We start from the raw sequence: 14,975 nt of genomic DNA on the forward strand, positions 1-14,975 counted from the left end.
CTTTTGTGCGTCCATGTGGTTAAATCTGACTTAAATGCCAGTGTTATGATGGAGTGGCATAGTGCTGTCCAGAAAATCTCTGATGTGGAAAGATGCAGACATCACGGAGCTACTGTCCATGAGGGCATACAACATTTTGATAGAACACATGAAGGGAACGGCACGTTGTAGCCTACAACTGCATGGCAAGGCCAAACAAATTCAAAAGACTGAATCATCATAAGCAGAAGGCGCTGAAAAGGCAGTAGCCTACAGCGACGTCGTTGACGACAATAACAGGAGTATTTAATAAATTGTTAGCCAACACGGTTTTCTGTTCATTGATAGCCTTCTCATGACCTCAGAGCTGAGCTCGCTGATATTTGTTGAGCATATGGCTAGAGAAAATGAAAACGAAGAAAACGCAACTTATGGGCAGGTGTCGGATCATTATGACCGATGCCATGGACCCGAGTCATAGGTCAGGTGCTGTTGCTGCAGTGTCACCAGGGCTGGAGGCCTTAGCCCTGCCATGCTGTGGTTGACCGGCTGGATGGCAGGGCCAGGGTGCCTAGAGGCTGGGGTTGACCTCTGACCTCTCCTCAGTCTCCACACCGCCCTCCACTTCCCGCCATCATCACTGCTTGCGGACACTCGTCACACCCTGATGGTACACAAGGGCTCAGTTTATAGGCAGAAGTTCCAACACTCGTTCCCTCAGGGGTGTGGGGTGGTGGTTATGGGGGGCAGTCTTAATGCCTTAGAATAGATGATGAGAGGCAGGCGTTCCGTCCTCCGTGTAAGCTGAGTTTTGCAGAGTGGAGCATACCCTGGGGGTCGGATCATCGCTCTGCACACTTCCCTTTCCTCTCTTCTGCTCCACAGGCCTGGCACACTCTCCCCATGGCCTCGCCGTGACTCGTTAGCGTCTCATCAAAAGGGTGTAAAAGGTTTTATGCCTCGTCATTCTTCAGCCCGGTGATGAATCATGTCAGCTCGCCGATGATTTGCATTATATAGTACCGGTCGCTGGATTTAATGTGGTGTACCAGCGACCAGATTTGTGCCAGTCGGTCGATGGTCAGTCCATTACGGCTGCTGTGCTGCTCCTGTATACGCGTGTTGCTAATAGGCTCCATTAGGACTCAGTACAACCGTGCCACTGATTAGTCCAGTCACTGATGGGATTGATTAGTCCAGTCCAGCCTCTGATGGGATTGATCTGTGGACTGGCGTTCTGCGAGGCTTGTTGTGGTGTTGGTGAGCGAGTGGTTTAACCCGCTGTGGGGTTTTGGTTGGAAGTGGGTAAGCGACTGACTGACTGACTGACTGACTGACCGCGAGTGGAGATGGTTAAGAAGCGAGGTGGTGGTGTGGTGGACATCATGGTGGGCGTGCTGTTCAAGCAGCCATAATGAAGGCATTAGCTCACTTGTGAATGGTTCAGTCAGAGGAATGTAATTCCAGTCTGGCTCCATGGATTAGGATTAGTGTGTGTGTGTGTGTGTGTGTGTGAGAAAGAGAAGAGAGTGAATGGGGAAACAGATGGACTGTGGCCCTGTGCCTTTCTGTCAGAAGGGAAGGGGCCTTGTGAGGGAACACCAGACCGCATGGCCACACACACACACACACACACACACACAGACATACACATGTGCAAGCGCATACATTCATACACACAAACACTTGCAGCCTTTGGAACAGACTGTCCCACTACACCCACTCCATACTCCCTCCCACAGCATAACCATACAGTTGGTCATCCCACATGCCTGTGAATGTATAACATGCGTGTCCAACACACCCTCTACACACACACACATGTTGAACCTCTTGTCTTGAGTGCTGCTTTGGCCAGGTGTGTGGGTGTGTGGAATGAGCCTATGAGAATGTAAATGAACTCAGCTCTGCCCATCCATGTTCTCAGCTGATTAAACCTCTTAAAGACAGCAGCTTGATTAATCAGTGGAATCACACACACACATATATATATATATATATACACACACACACACACACACACACACACACACACACACACACACACACACACACACACACAGAGGCGCACTTAGTCCTGATTGCATTGAGTTGAGTCCAGCTATGATGAGAGCTCATTAAAAGTGGGCAGAGCGCTGCACTGCTGTGTCCCAATGTTCCCAGTGCTGCAGCGCTCCACTGCTTATTGGTGCTGCTTTTGGCTGAGAGGGACAGAACATTGTGTCTAGAGAGCTTACGTGTGTGTGTCTGTGTCTGTGTCTGTGTGTGTGTGTTTGTGTGTGGTGTGTGTTTGTGTTTGTGTTTGTGTTTGTGTTTGTGTTTGTGTTTGTGTTTGCTTGCTGTTCTTCTTGGTGCATTTGGTGTGCTGATTTGCGTGTGTTCACTGAGCTGTTCTATCTGTGTGTGTGCCTGTAGATGATTGGCACCCTGAAGCAACTAGCCTACCTGGACGTGTCCAAGAACAACATTGAGATGGTGGACGAGCAGATCTCGGGCTGCGACAACCTGCAGGATCTGCTGCTATCCAACAACGCCCTCACGCAACTGCCTGGATCTATAGGTAACGCACACACACACACACACACACACACACACACACACACACACACACACACACACACACACACACACACACACACACACACACACACACACACACAAAGTTCCCACTGTGGTCAGTACTGTCTTAGAGGAAGTCTCACCCACAGGAGGCTTAAGTCTCCTAAATCTCACCACTATGCCATCTGTGATACATTCAACACTCTGCTGTATGCCAAGAGTCATGTTGCCACACACACACTCACACACACACTCACACAACCACACACACAAGCTACTCATCAGCAGGGGAAACTACAGAATGTGACTCTTAAATATTGTGTTGTGCAGGCTCCCTGAAGAAGCTGACAACCCTGAAGGTGGATGAGAACCAGCTCATGTACCTCCCAGACTCCGTAGGGGGGTGAGTGATTTCACGCAACAGCCATCTGCTCAGTCCACACACACACACACACACACACACACACACCGAAACAAGCACGCTCATACTCACTCGTTTCGACATGCCTGCTGAAGTTCAGCTAAATTCACTGCAAGACTTTTCATTCTCTACTGATTTAGCGAGTCTCGGTCAGCTTGGTCATCACATCACATCAATCAGACCAAGCTTCGCTCACTGACTGTCATGTAGACATGCTCTAGATATGGGGGAGTGCAAGCCACAGCGGTGGAGTGTGTCTTGCACCACACATGTGGCCTCTGGCCATGGGCACCTGGTTTGCGTCTGACCTCTGGTCAGTTCCCTCTCTCCCTACCCTTGCTGTCTCTCCCCCGCTCCTCTAGCGGAGTGAAGGTCAGTTAAGCCCTAAATTAAACTTTTTAAGTTAAAGTTTAAAAGCATATGCAATATCCTTACACATTGTAACACCAGTCACATATTCTTCAACAACCCTCCCTCACTCAGTCAAACCCATACCAGATGCTTTACCATGTCTCGAGCATGCCCACAAAAGATTGCTTCTGCTGGTCACACACACACACACACACACACACACACACACACACACACACACACACACAGGAACTAGGTGAGGGACTCCCAGACTGGTGAAGGAGTCCCTTAGGAGTGTTCCGTTCCCTAGCAGTAGGCTTCCCCCCAAACCTAATCTGCTGAGTCAGTGCTGAGCTCTGGGTTTGCCTCTCCTGGAGAGAAAGGGATAGAGGGATGGACCAGAGAGGAGAGGATAGAGGGATGGAACGGAGAGGAGAGCCCAGGCCATCTGGCAGAGCCGGTGCTTCTGGGGGAGAGCAGACAGATTTGGGTCTCAGCACAGACAGACTGTGTGTGCTTTCTCTCACGGAACAGGGGGAAGCCCTCGACACTGTGGAGCCACACGCTAGGATTAGGCCTGTGTGTGTGTGTGTGTGTGTTTGTTTTCCCATTGGCTTTTGCTGTGGGATTTACATCTGTTTTTATGTATTTATTTTTTTGCTTTCGAGTTGACCTTTTACAAAAGGTGTTTTCTCTGAGCTTTTTGCTTTTTTTCTTTTTCCTAAAGACGGGTATTTGCAAACATGGCAATTACCCACCTGCCCAGTCTCCTCCCCATCCCAGTCAACCCAGATTACGACAGGCCACGGGAGCGGATTATTTCTATATGATTTACCAGGGACGTGCTTTTAATCCCCGCCTGGATTGTAAAGCATGCTGATTGAACATATTTAATCTTTTATTTCATTTTTCGCCCCGTCACCCTTTCATCTGCGTTGGACCTGAGGAGATCTCAGGAGCAGAGCTTCTATACATGGATTGCCTTCCTTTGTACAGCGTGACACGAGAGAACGTCTAGCCTGGGCCCCCACGTTTGTCCGAGCGCGATTGTCCTTTATGTTTGCACCCGCATACATCTCCATGCATTTGAGATTGCATTGCTTGGGGACTCACTTGTCTCCACCCACTGCATTGAGTGCATGAATAATGGATGTACACATTATGCATTCTGAAGACGCAATCCGAAGGCGCAGGGGGGTTTAAAGGCAGGACGGCGACGAGGCTCGGCAGCTGTAAGCCGCCACTGGCCACAGGCTTACGGTCCACATCTGCTTCGGCACAGCAGCGTGAGGAAGACCGGCGTCCTTATCCTCGGTCATCTAGCCCCGAGCGCCCTCCTACCCGCTTAACCCGCCGTCGGGTCATGGAGCCTGAGGAAAGCAAAACTCAGCTCTGCTCAAACGGTCGGGGTGGAGACTGGGAATCTCACTGGGATGTACAGTGAAAGTGGTGGGTGGGGGGCTTGGAGTGGTCTTCAAACTCAGTGGGATTTAAGCCAACAAACCATTATTATCTCCACTGGCTGCTCGGCTAAGCACCGTCACATGACCAAGCTTGGAGAGCGTTTGGTGCTGACCTTCAAAAAGGCAGGCAAGGTCGAAATGGGGTGACATGGAGAGGAAGAGATCCTGAATGAATGAAGCCTGAACTGATCCAGCCAGTTCGGTGTCTGTGTGGACTAGACTGTCTGTTCATTCACCGCTTTGTCTCTTTTAAACCAGTTTATCAAGTGTGTCTAAATCTGTACTCTGTCAAACGTTACATCACACAGAATACTTTAGCGCTGTGATTAAAACAACAAAAGAGTAAGTGAGCATTATCTCTCTGTGTTTGTGTGTGTTTGTGTTACAGGCTGGCTGCATTAGAGGAGTTGGATTGCAGTTTTAATGAGATTGAGGCTTTGCCCGCCGCGATCGGACAGTGTGTGAACCTGCGCACCTTCGCCGCTGACCACAACTTCCTGTCCCAGCTGCCCCCAGAGGTCAGTGTGTGTGTGAGGCTGACTGACCACGTATGCAGCAGATGGGGACAGATGGAAAAAGGCCGCTGTGTGTGTGTGTGTGCGTGCGTGCATGTGGTTGGGGGGAGGGGGGTTGTTACTGTAGTGGTGTGTGTGGGGCGGGACGGGTTGGGGGGGGGCGTTCCATTCCCACTTATGTGAAGGTAATCTAAAATTTGTATTCTCGCTCTTTGTGTGTGTGTGTGTGTGTGTGTGTGTGTGTGTGTGTCCTCACAGATGGGCAACTGGAAGAAGGTCACAGTGCTCTTCCTGCACTCCAACAAGCTAGAGCACCTGCCTGAGGAGATGGGTGACATGCACAGACTCAAGGTTATCAACCTCAGTGACAACAAGTAAGCTCACACACACACACACACACACACACATTTACTGTGACCAGGACTGATAGGATGGGGAGATATCCGTGTGTAGAAGGTGTATCATGTGTATAATAATTCAGTTGGGGTTAGATCAGGTTGTGCTATATCTTCCATAATGATGTTCTCTCGCTCTCTCTTTTTTTGTCTTCTCTCTCTCTCTCTCTCTCTCTCTCTCTCTCTCTCTCTCTCTCTCTCTCTCTCTCTCTCTCTCTCTCTCTCTCTCTCTCTCTCTCTCTCTCTCTCTCTCTCTCTCTCTCTCTCTCTCTCTCTCTCTGTCTCTCTCTCTCTCTAGGCTGAAGAACCTGCCCTTCACTTTCACCAAGCTAAGCCTGATGACCGCTATGTGGCTGTCTGAGAATCAGGTGAGACCTGCACCCTGTCATGCTGATGAGCTCTGAGCTGTGCCGGTCCATTGGCACCTGCGGTAGCGTCCCTCACTGCTGATGGCCTGCACTGAGTACTATCGTCCCTGTTGCTGCGAGAGCAGCTTTATGGTCACTGCTGGCCGGCTAGCTCCGGAGCCGGGCTTTACGAGGGCTCATAAATGAACGCAGTCGATGCTGCGGGAGTCGGCACTGGTTAACTGGCCACAGGGGGACAGGGAGAGGATTTGCTAACGGCTGGTTTGGGAGCCAGTTCCCACAGCAGAGTGCCTTTACTGTTCACTTGATGGATCCTCTGTCTGTTTGCTCCACCACCATCCCAGAGTTCCCTCTGCAGGGTGATGGGAGGATGAGAATGTGACCTTTGACCTTTTTACAGAGTCCATCCATGCCTCCCCCAGTGGACACACACACACACAAACACAAACACTTCAACTAATCTTTTCATCAAGCCAGGCTCACACCAGTGGTATTATGTAAGCAGATGACTATTGTGCCAGCTGACATTATCAGTGGGACACAATCTGCTTTTGTTGAGCTTGCTGTCATTCCGTGAGGAGTATCAGGGCTTGAGATTTGTGCCGCAGGAGAAAAGGAGGCTTTGTTGTTCTCCCCAAGCAGGGCTTTCAGAATTATAATTGATTTGCTCTCATCATTGGTTCATAGCTTCATTGATGGTTGTTTCTCATTGGCACAAAAGCGTTATTCATGTCTGCTTTTCTTTTAATCTCTTGGTTCATTCATCACCATTTCTCACTGGATATCGGGTCAATTCATTTTTTTTCCCCCTTTTGTTGTTGCTTGACTCATATAGCCGTTTCCTCATTGGAGTTTTACTCATAGCCGTTTCCTCATTGGCTCGTAGCTTGTATTGTTTTTATTGGTGTATGCTCATGGCAGGTTTTCATTGGATCATTCATTAATGTATACTTAGGATTGACTGATAGCTTAATTCACTTGTCACTGTTGGCTACAGCCCCATGAGGAATGTCCAAGCTCCCAGGTTGAGATTTGAGATCCGGGCAATATTGCGAAATCTCCCCTTAACTAATCTCTGGAAACTGAAAAGCACAACACTGCTGGTTGTGTCAGAATGGGATTTCCCATGTTTTTTGGTGGAGGTATCCTGCCAAAAATCATGGTTGGGAAATGTTGCGGCTTGGCAAGGGAGCCTAGCGTTATCCAAGCGGTAAAAAGCTCGCCACTGGGAACTGCACGGAAGTGAGCGAGAGAGAACGCATCGGCCTGTGTTTGAGCCAGACTGACCATATGCCACAGACACCACGCTTGGGTGGCCACTTCAGGGCATGGAGAGGAGTCAAGGCCGTCCCAAAACCTCTCTCTCTCTGTCCAAGGCTCCTCGGGTTCAATTCAATTCAAAACAGAGGCAAAGTTGGAGCACCAAGAGTTCTCCTCTGAGCAAGGCATGCAGCTCCTCAGGCAGCATAGTGCGTCAAGCTCCTCAGGTTTGGGCTTGTTTGAGTTGCTCTGGGCTTTCATGCCTCAGATCAGTCTTCGAGTCCAGCATAACTGGATTAAGACCACGGTTCAGAGATCACCAGGCAAAGATTAAGTGAGTAAGTGACTAGAATTTATGGTAGGAAATGTTATGGAATAATGAGGTTGGTAGATGCATTCAGCAGTATGAACACAGATACTATTGGTGATTAGATGCAGCTTGCGAGAAACGATGACATAATGGCGTTGGTATTGATGGCCACGTGTCTAATCCGCACTACTTCTCTCGTCCAGTCCAAGGCGCTGATCCCGCTCCAGAAAGAGGAGGACCCCGAGACGCAGAAGACGGTTCTCACCAACTACATGTTTCCCCAGCAGCCCAGAGCAGAGGAATGTGAGTAACTTGCCCACCGTCTTCCACCTTCACAGGGAACTAAGTAGCAAATACAGAGTAGAATGGTTCTATCCAAATGGCCTGAGAAAATAAGGTGTATTCAAGATAATAAATAAACAGTATTAGAGGTGTTGTTGATGACTATAACGGTGTGGCAGACACTGTCCTCTAACCTTTTGAAGTGGTGAGGAGATCATGTTGCGCAGCCCCCCTTCAAGGCCAGATACAACCCCATCTGTGATGTTTGGGAGTGGTTTGTTCCATTACCTGACTCAGACTCTGAATCACATCACCATCATTCCCAGCAGCAGCAGCAGGTACACCTGCTGTCGTTAAGCCTTGAGTACTTTTCCACAAAGTGATCAGCGAAGTGATTACCTCTCGGAGCTACTACCTGGATATGAGAATTTCCAGCTAAAAGAATCCAGATTCAGCACAATCAAAATGCTAATTTTTTTTTGGAGAAGTCTGCTTCTTGGCCACAGACGCCTTTTAATTAGGGCATGTCTATTATCTACAATGGTGGTAGACATCAGGTGGTGTCTAGATGTGGAATACATTAGAATGCATTCATTCATTTCATTAAAATGTCTCTGCAGTAATCATGTGCCTGTCACCATAGCGACTCTCTCCGTTGGGCTTTTGCCTCTGGTGAGCGCTTTGGCAGTGTTCCGGAGGTAGAGGCTTATCCAGGAGGCTGAGGTGTGGAGTTGAGTCAGTCATGTAGAAAGCAGCCTTCCTCCTGCTGCGACGCCTGCACTCATGTCTGAAACGGAGAGTGGCTATAAAAAGAGGAAGTGGGGTCGTAGCTTCTGTCTGCACTTCCTCTCGTCTGAGTGGGCCAGCGAACGAGTGTGCGCGTCCCCATTTGTCTCATTTTGTCGTGTCATCGTGTGTGTGTGTGTGTGTGTGTGTGTTTTCTGCTCCTTAAAAACAAGCGCTCATTGTTGCCGGGGGCAGCACCGCAAGGGCCCCTGTCTGTGATGCCAACGTCACTGAATTCCAAAAGGGGCACGACGATTTAAAAAGTCTTAACCTGTTGCCTGGCAACGGCGCGGGCTGTTAAACTCCTGTGGAGGGGCACGGCGGCCGCCTGGCACCGGCTCCTCTCCGCACGGCTCTCAACGGCTCGAACAGCTGGAGTGGGTGACTCAGACAGAGAGGGGGAAAAAAAGCAGTGCCATTTCTGTAGGGCCCCCATCAATCTTAAAGCCCTCACGCCAATTTTTTTTTTGTAGGGCGGGTGCACAAATGTTGTTCAAGTCCAAATGCAACTCCCTTTTAGTACTGACGTGCATTTCCTGAGGGTGTTTTGCAAACTTTAAGCTCATGGCAAACTGAATGCTTTTATGTAGTACACAGCAAAGTCGAGCACGCAGTGCTGTTAGAGTTCTTAAAGCAACACCAAAGAGTTTTTTGTACTTTAAAATAATGTTTCCAAAATCGTTTCAGTGGTTCATCAACTTGTAACAGGGTGAACGGCACTTCTGCATTCGCTTCACAGCCCTCAATCGGCTATAACCGCACTATGTAAGTTTGCCAGATGGGGTAGCGGATCTGTAGTTCGATGGAATGAGACATTTTTTTTTTAAAACTACAAATTTGACTTGCATCTGATGTCGCATCGTACATCGTACTTTCATAAATCGTGCAACATATTCTACCTTGTCTGTGGACATCGTTATTTGCAAAGCCAGTGCTGGATAAACAAATAGCGTGCGTGCGACAGAGGGAAAGTTCTTTGGTGTTACTTTAATCACCCTCAAGCTACTGGTTGCAGTCCTATGCCCACACCAGATGGACACAGCCGTAGGGACCAACTCCGCATCTCTGTACTAACAGCGCTTTATGAGATCAGGTGTGGTTGGCTTCTAGTTGCCTGTTTAACCACTGTAGCTGGCGTCAGCAGATTAAGGGACTTCATCAAAGGTAACTGTGACAGACCATGGCTAACTGTGTGTGTGTGTGTGTGTGTCAGATGTGCCTAACTCAGACAGCGAGAGCTTCAACCCAACCCTGTGGGAGGAGCAGAGGAAGCAGCGCGCTCAAGTGGCCTTCGAGTGTGACGAGGACAAGGACGAGAGGGAGACACCTCCACGGGTCCGTTTCTTCTCCCTCACACACACACACACACACACACACACACACACACACACACACACACACACACACACACACACTCTATCTCTCCCTTCCTCCCTCTCTCTCTCTCTCCCTTTCTCTTTTTCTCTATCTCTCGCTCATACCAACATACTCGCACACACTACCTTGTCTCTCTTTCTTTTCTCTCAACACATGAACACCACACACTCCAGCCTCCCTCCCTGCTGCTGCTCCTCCTTCTCATTTCTGCCCCCCCCCCCCCCCCACACACACACACACACACTTCCTCTGTGTGGTCTGGTTGTAACCTTGTTGACTAACACTGGTTGTTTGGTTGTTTGGTCGTTGCCTTGCTGGCTTGTCATGACCCCATTCATCATTGAGCCTTGCTCAAGCCTGGCTCCTCATTGGTCAGTGAAACCCGAGTGCATGCAGCGCGCCTCATAGGCTAATGGAACGTAAGTGGATTAAACGTATCCGTTGGCTGGCTAATGAAACCCGAGACGAGGCCATGAAGCCGGGTCACCTCATAGGTTAATGAGACGGTGGCAGGTGTAACGTGCTAGCAGGACCTGACCAGTGGACACTGTGCCCCCTCGGCCCCTGAGAACGTCTTGTGTTTCCCTGAGAGGGAGCAGGGAGGCCGGTCATTAAACTCCGCTGTGGGGCTTGCGTCAGTGGTCTTGTCTTGTGTTTTTTAGACGTTTTTAATCAAGCAATATTTTAATCACTATTGCTAAAAGTATCAAAAGCTGTTTTCATTATGGATTTTGGCAACGGTAAGTGAAATTCAAATCAGATGGAATGAAGATAAAACCCTGCTGCTCTGTCCAAGCCTGATCCATTATTGTAATCACTGTGCCGCTCACGTTGCCGGCTGCTCAGTTAAGTACTTGCTGTTTTGAGGCTAAAGTGGAGTCAAGAAAAGCAAAGCTGACCCCATCAGGATGTTTACTTCATGCAACAGACAGAATGATCTGCTCTGGTGATTTAAGTGGTTCAGTGGTTGTTTGTTTTGCTTTTTTGTTTGTTGTTAAGAGACTTTGTGGTTGTAGTTGCACATCACATTTCATGCCTTAGTTATTGCCGAACCTGCCCTATTTGCCCTGTCCTAAGTTAGCACACACATGCATGCACACACACACACAAACCGGCAGGGTGCTTCCACATATTGGTCTCTCAGATACGTGCCTGAGATGTGGGACTGAACAGTATGTTAGCACAATGCTAATAACCCCCTTGCGGATCCATAGATAATCATCCTCTGTGACCCCTCTGAACTTTTGAGTTAGCTGGACAACCTGGAGTCATACTACATGACTGGCCCTCACTTTGAGCCATGACCTTCGACCCCTGCCTCTGAGAAAGGGCTACTCTGGGGCTGTCCTTTCAAACCGTAGCTTTAAGCCCGCTTGAGCCCTGTGTCTCTGTCAACGTCAGCACTTAGTCTGTCATGCACCCTTTGATGACGCCTGGATTGCCCCCTCAGTGGGGTCAATCTGGAGATGCCTTTTGAAGCGCAAGATAAGAACTGGGACGCCCTGCCCCCTCATTGACATTAGATATGTCAAATGTCATATGGCAAAGGGCTACAGTCATGACTCAGTCCTGTCCTGACGCAGTGTCGCCATGCTCCTGGCTGTAGTCTGACACACACACAAACACACAGATTGTCTCACAGCTCTTCATGACTCAGTCTGTTTGGCTAGACATGCGAGCTGTACATGCCAAAAACACGCGCTCACACACACACACACACACACACACAAGTGATAACACTTGCACTCAGAAGAGCATCTTATGCCAGAAAATACAAGCCGTTTTTGTTACCACGCCAACCTCAGTGGCATTTCCAACTGAGCATAACTTCTGTTGGGACCATCAATAATAGGTGTGTGTGTGTGTGTGTGTGTGTGTGTGTGTGTGTGCTGTCCTCAGGAGGGTAATCTGAAGCGCTACCCAACGCCATACCCCGACGAGCTGAAGAACATGGTGAAGACTGCCCAGTCTGTGGCCCACCGTCTGAAGGAGGAGGAGTCGGGGGAGGAGGGCCGTCCAGCTGGGGTCAACCACGTGGGCCTGCAGGACGTGGGGGTTAAAGTCAGTCTCACCTTAGCCACACTGACAGCTGATATATGCACCTGCACTGAATGTACAATACATTAGTGGCCTACGCATGTGGCGTACACCATTGCATTTAGACTTGTGCATATGTGTCTGAGTAGTTCTGTAATTCGCCATCAAAAATAGTGGGAAGTGATCTTGCTTCGACTAAACTACCAAGTACTAAAATATCAACATATATCAAGACACTCTGCTTTTATCATTACCAGAAAATAAACAATTGAAGTTGATAAACAGGTGAAAATGCTGGGTAAAAGAGAACATTCTCACCATGTGCAAAATCGGACTGTCCACTCCACCATCCTCATTGTCCAACACGTATTCTGCCCCGGGCTGATCTCCATAGCTGCACCTGTTACCCAGGCAGCTCGGTTTGGCTTCACTGTCAAGGCAGACTTGTTTGTGCTGTTAAATGTGTTGCAACTGAGAGGTTAACAAGTGATGCATTCCAGGAGGTAATGTTGTAATAAGGTGATAAACGGGCAAAATCTTAGTAGGATGACTACACCAGCAAGCTGAGGTCAAACAGGAAATGCACGTCAATGCATCTTTAATCTTACCCTGAAAGAGGAAATGCTGGTACGCTGCCCACATTTAAAACTTTTAATGGAGGCTCCTGATAATGTGTTCTCCTTTCATGGGAGATATGATGTGGTACGACCCAGAGGAAGAGAAAGAACATGGTCTCTAGAATGGTAGTGGCAGCCCACAGGACCTGCTGTCAGAATGAAGAACTGGTATGATTTGAATGAGTTTCAAGGAAAGGTTTACATGTAGTAGGTTGTTGAGAGTAGGTTTGCTTTAGGAGCACCAAGAATACACTTACTTTTTGTTGATCTCCAATTTTATTCAAACCTAATTTAAAATACTTGGCATTGTAGTTAAAGGAGAACTTGAAGGTCCCACTTGCCAAATATTGCAAAACAAGAAGCTATTCAATTTGTAACATAATGGTCTTTTATATATACAAATGGAGTATTTCTTTGCTGTTTGTAGAAGAGTGGAAGTGTGTGAAATTCCTCACAAAACGGAGCTATTGCGATCTATAAGAACATTACTGGAACAATGTCTTGGTTACTTTAGACTGTTGGTAGCTCTCCCATGGAAACCCTCCCAGACCCTGTGACTGATATAGTGGGGTCCCACTCCCATCCCCCTCTGTGCAGGTGATCGAGGGGCCGTGTCCCAATGGCAAGGCGGTGGAGATGGAAGCCTCAGCGGTGAGCGAGACCCCCAGGGAGATGACGGACATTCAGGGCACCCCCAGAACCCCCATGAACCCTGGAGATGCCCCCCGAGCCACAGTCAACCATGAGGACACGCTGGAGGTAGCATCAGTAGAGACACACACACACACACTTGCTCTCTCTTGAAATAGTCCAATTTGTGAGTGCCTATGTTGTGAAGTCATCCACTGGGTTCACTGCACGTCTCTCATACATAGTTCCACAGAACTCAGAGTAGTAGAGCTTCATTTCATTCCTGTGACTGTGTAAGTGGGTGTGTGAGTGTGTTGCGGTTTGGTTGTGTGTGGGCGTATGGTGAACTAAAACTGGGAAGTCTTCATGGCACAGATTGTGGAGAGTGCCACTCCATTCTAGAGAGCCACTTTATTAAACCTTGTGCCCCCTACCCCCTATGCATTTCAAAAATAAACACGGCCAAAGGGCATTCTAGCCCCAGGGGGAAAGATAAAAAATGCCACATAGCAAGCAGTGACTGGGCCAGATGTCTCCGTTTGAGCTCCGGTTGAGTGAGTTGCTGTAAAGGCATGGTGTTGATGTGGAGGCATGGTGTGGGTGTTGGTGTGGAGGCATGGTGTGGGTGTTGGTGTGGAGGCATGGTGTGGGTGTTGGTGTGGAGGCATGGTGTGGGTGTTGGTGTGGAGGCATGGTGTGGGTGTTGGTGTGGCTGGGGAGAGGGTGACCTCTGTGCTCTGCGTCCCCTCAGGACTCCGAGGACCTGTCGTCAGAGGAGGAGGAGATGAAGATAGCCGAGATGCGGCCGCCTCTCATCGAGATCTCCATCAACCAGCCCAAAGTCCTGGCTCTCAGCAAGGACAAGAAAGGTACGCAACACACAGTACACACACACACACACACACATACATACATACATACATACATACATACATACAGTCTTACACACTCACAGAACTACTCATGACTTTTAGCAAGGGAAAGGGAGGTATTTGTCAATATACAACTCACGCACACAGCACAACTTCCTAGCTTTCAGCAAGGACATAAATGCACCCATTAACAGACAGTGTGCACGCACACATACACACACACACACACACACACACACACACACACACACACACACACACACACACACACACACACACACACACACACACACACACACACACACACACACACACACACACACACACCAAAACCAAAAATATCCTGGCCCTCAGCAAGGACAAGGTATACACCAACAGTGAAGGTGAACTATTTGCCAGAACACCTCAGTGTTTTTACACGAGCATAAAGCAGGCTTTGGTACTGAAGTCGTTGTTGCTGTAATTGCTCTTGTGTAAGCAGTGGGGAAGTGGGAGATTATTATTAGTCTTCTTATCTTTGTTGACATCATTTGAACACCTCTCTGTGTTGGCTAAAGCAGACGACGGTAAGGATGCTGATTCGCTCCTAGATGACACGGTTGCCAACAGCAACCAGAACAACAGCAACTGCTCATCTCCCTCGCGCATGTCTGACTCAGTCTCCCTGACGACCGACAGCAGCCAGGACAACTCCCTCTGCACCCCAGAGAAGGAAGCCAAGATGCACCTGTTGCCTAAGAACAGGTAACAAAG

At 48.8% G+C, this 14,975-nt stretch overlaps 1 protein-coding gene across 4 annotated transcripts in view; it reads left to right on the plus strand.

Moving 5' to 3' along the window:
• The window catches only part of erbin (erbb2 interacting protein), a 56,609-nt gene that overhangs the window by 32,714 nt on the left and 8,920 nt on the right, over nt 1-14,975 (plus strand). For 2 of the 4 annotated variants that reach the window (XM_076303680.1, XM_076303682.1), the window contains 11 exons: nt 2,395-2,539; nt 2,869-2,941; nt 5,162-5,291; nt 5,547-5,662; nt 5,982-6,051; nt 7,825-7,924; nt 9,903-10,024; nt 11,966-12,127; nt 13,318-13,479; nt 14,102-14,219; nt 14,780-14,966. In XM_076303680.1, coding sequence (XP_076159795.1) covers nt 2,395-2,539; nt 2,869-2,941; nt 5,162-5,291; nt 5,547-5,662; nt 5,982-6,051; nt 7,825-7,924; nt 9,903-10,024; nt 11,966-12,127; nt 13,318-13,479; nt 14,102-14,219; nt 14,780-14,966 — 1,385 coding nt within the window. The remainder of the gene's footprint in view (nt 1-2,394; nt 2,540-2,868; nt 2,942-5,161; nt 5,292-5,546; nt 5,663-5,981; nt 6,052-7,824; nt 7,925-9,902; nt 10,025-11,965; nt 12,128-13,317; nt 13,480-14,101; nt 14,220-14,779; nt 14,967-14,975) is intronic. The other 2 variants (XM_076303681.1, XM_076303683.1) reach the window with 1 other exon arrangement.

Source organism: Alosa pseudoharengus, unplaced genomic scaffold, assembly GCF_046254945.1.
Source record: "Alosa pseudoharengus isolate Yale_2024_CS ecotype anadromous, Long Island Sound unplaced genomic scaffold, YU_APseudo_1.1 YU_APseudo_1.1_scf_24, whole genome shotgun sequence".
Taxonomy (NCBI): Eukaryota; Metazoa; Chordata; class Actinopteri; order Clupeiformes; family Clupeidae; genus Alosa; species Alosa pseudoharengus.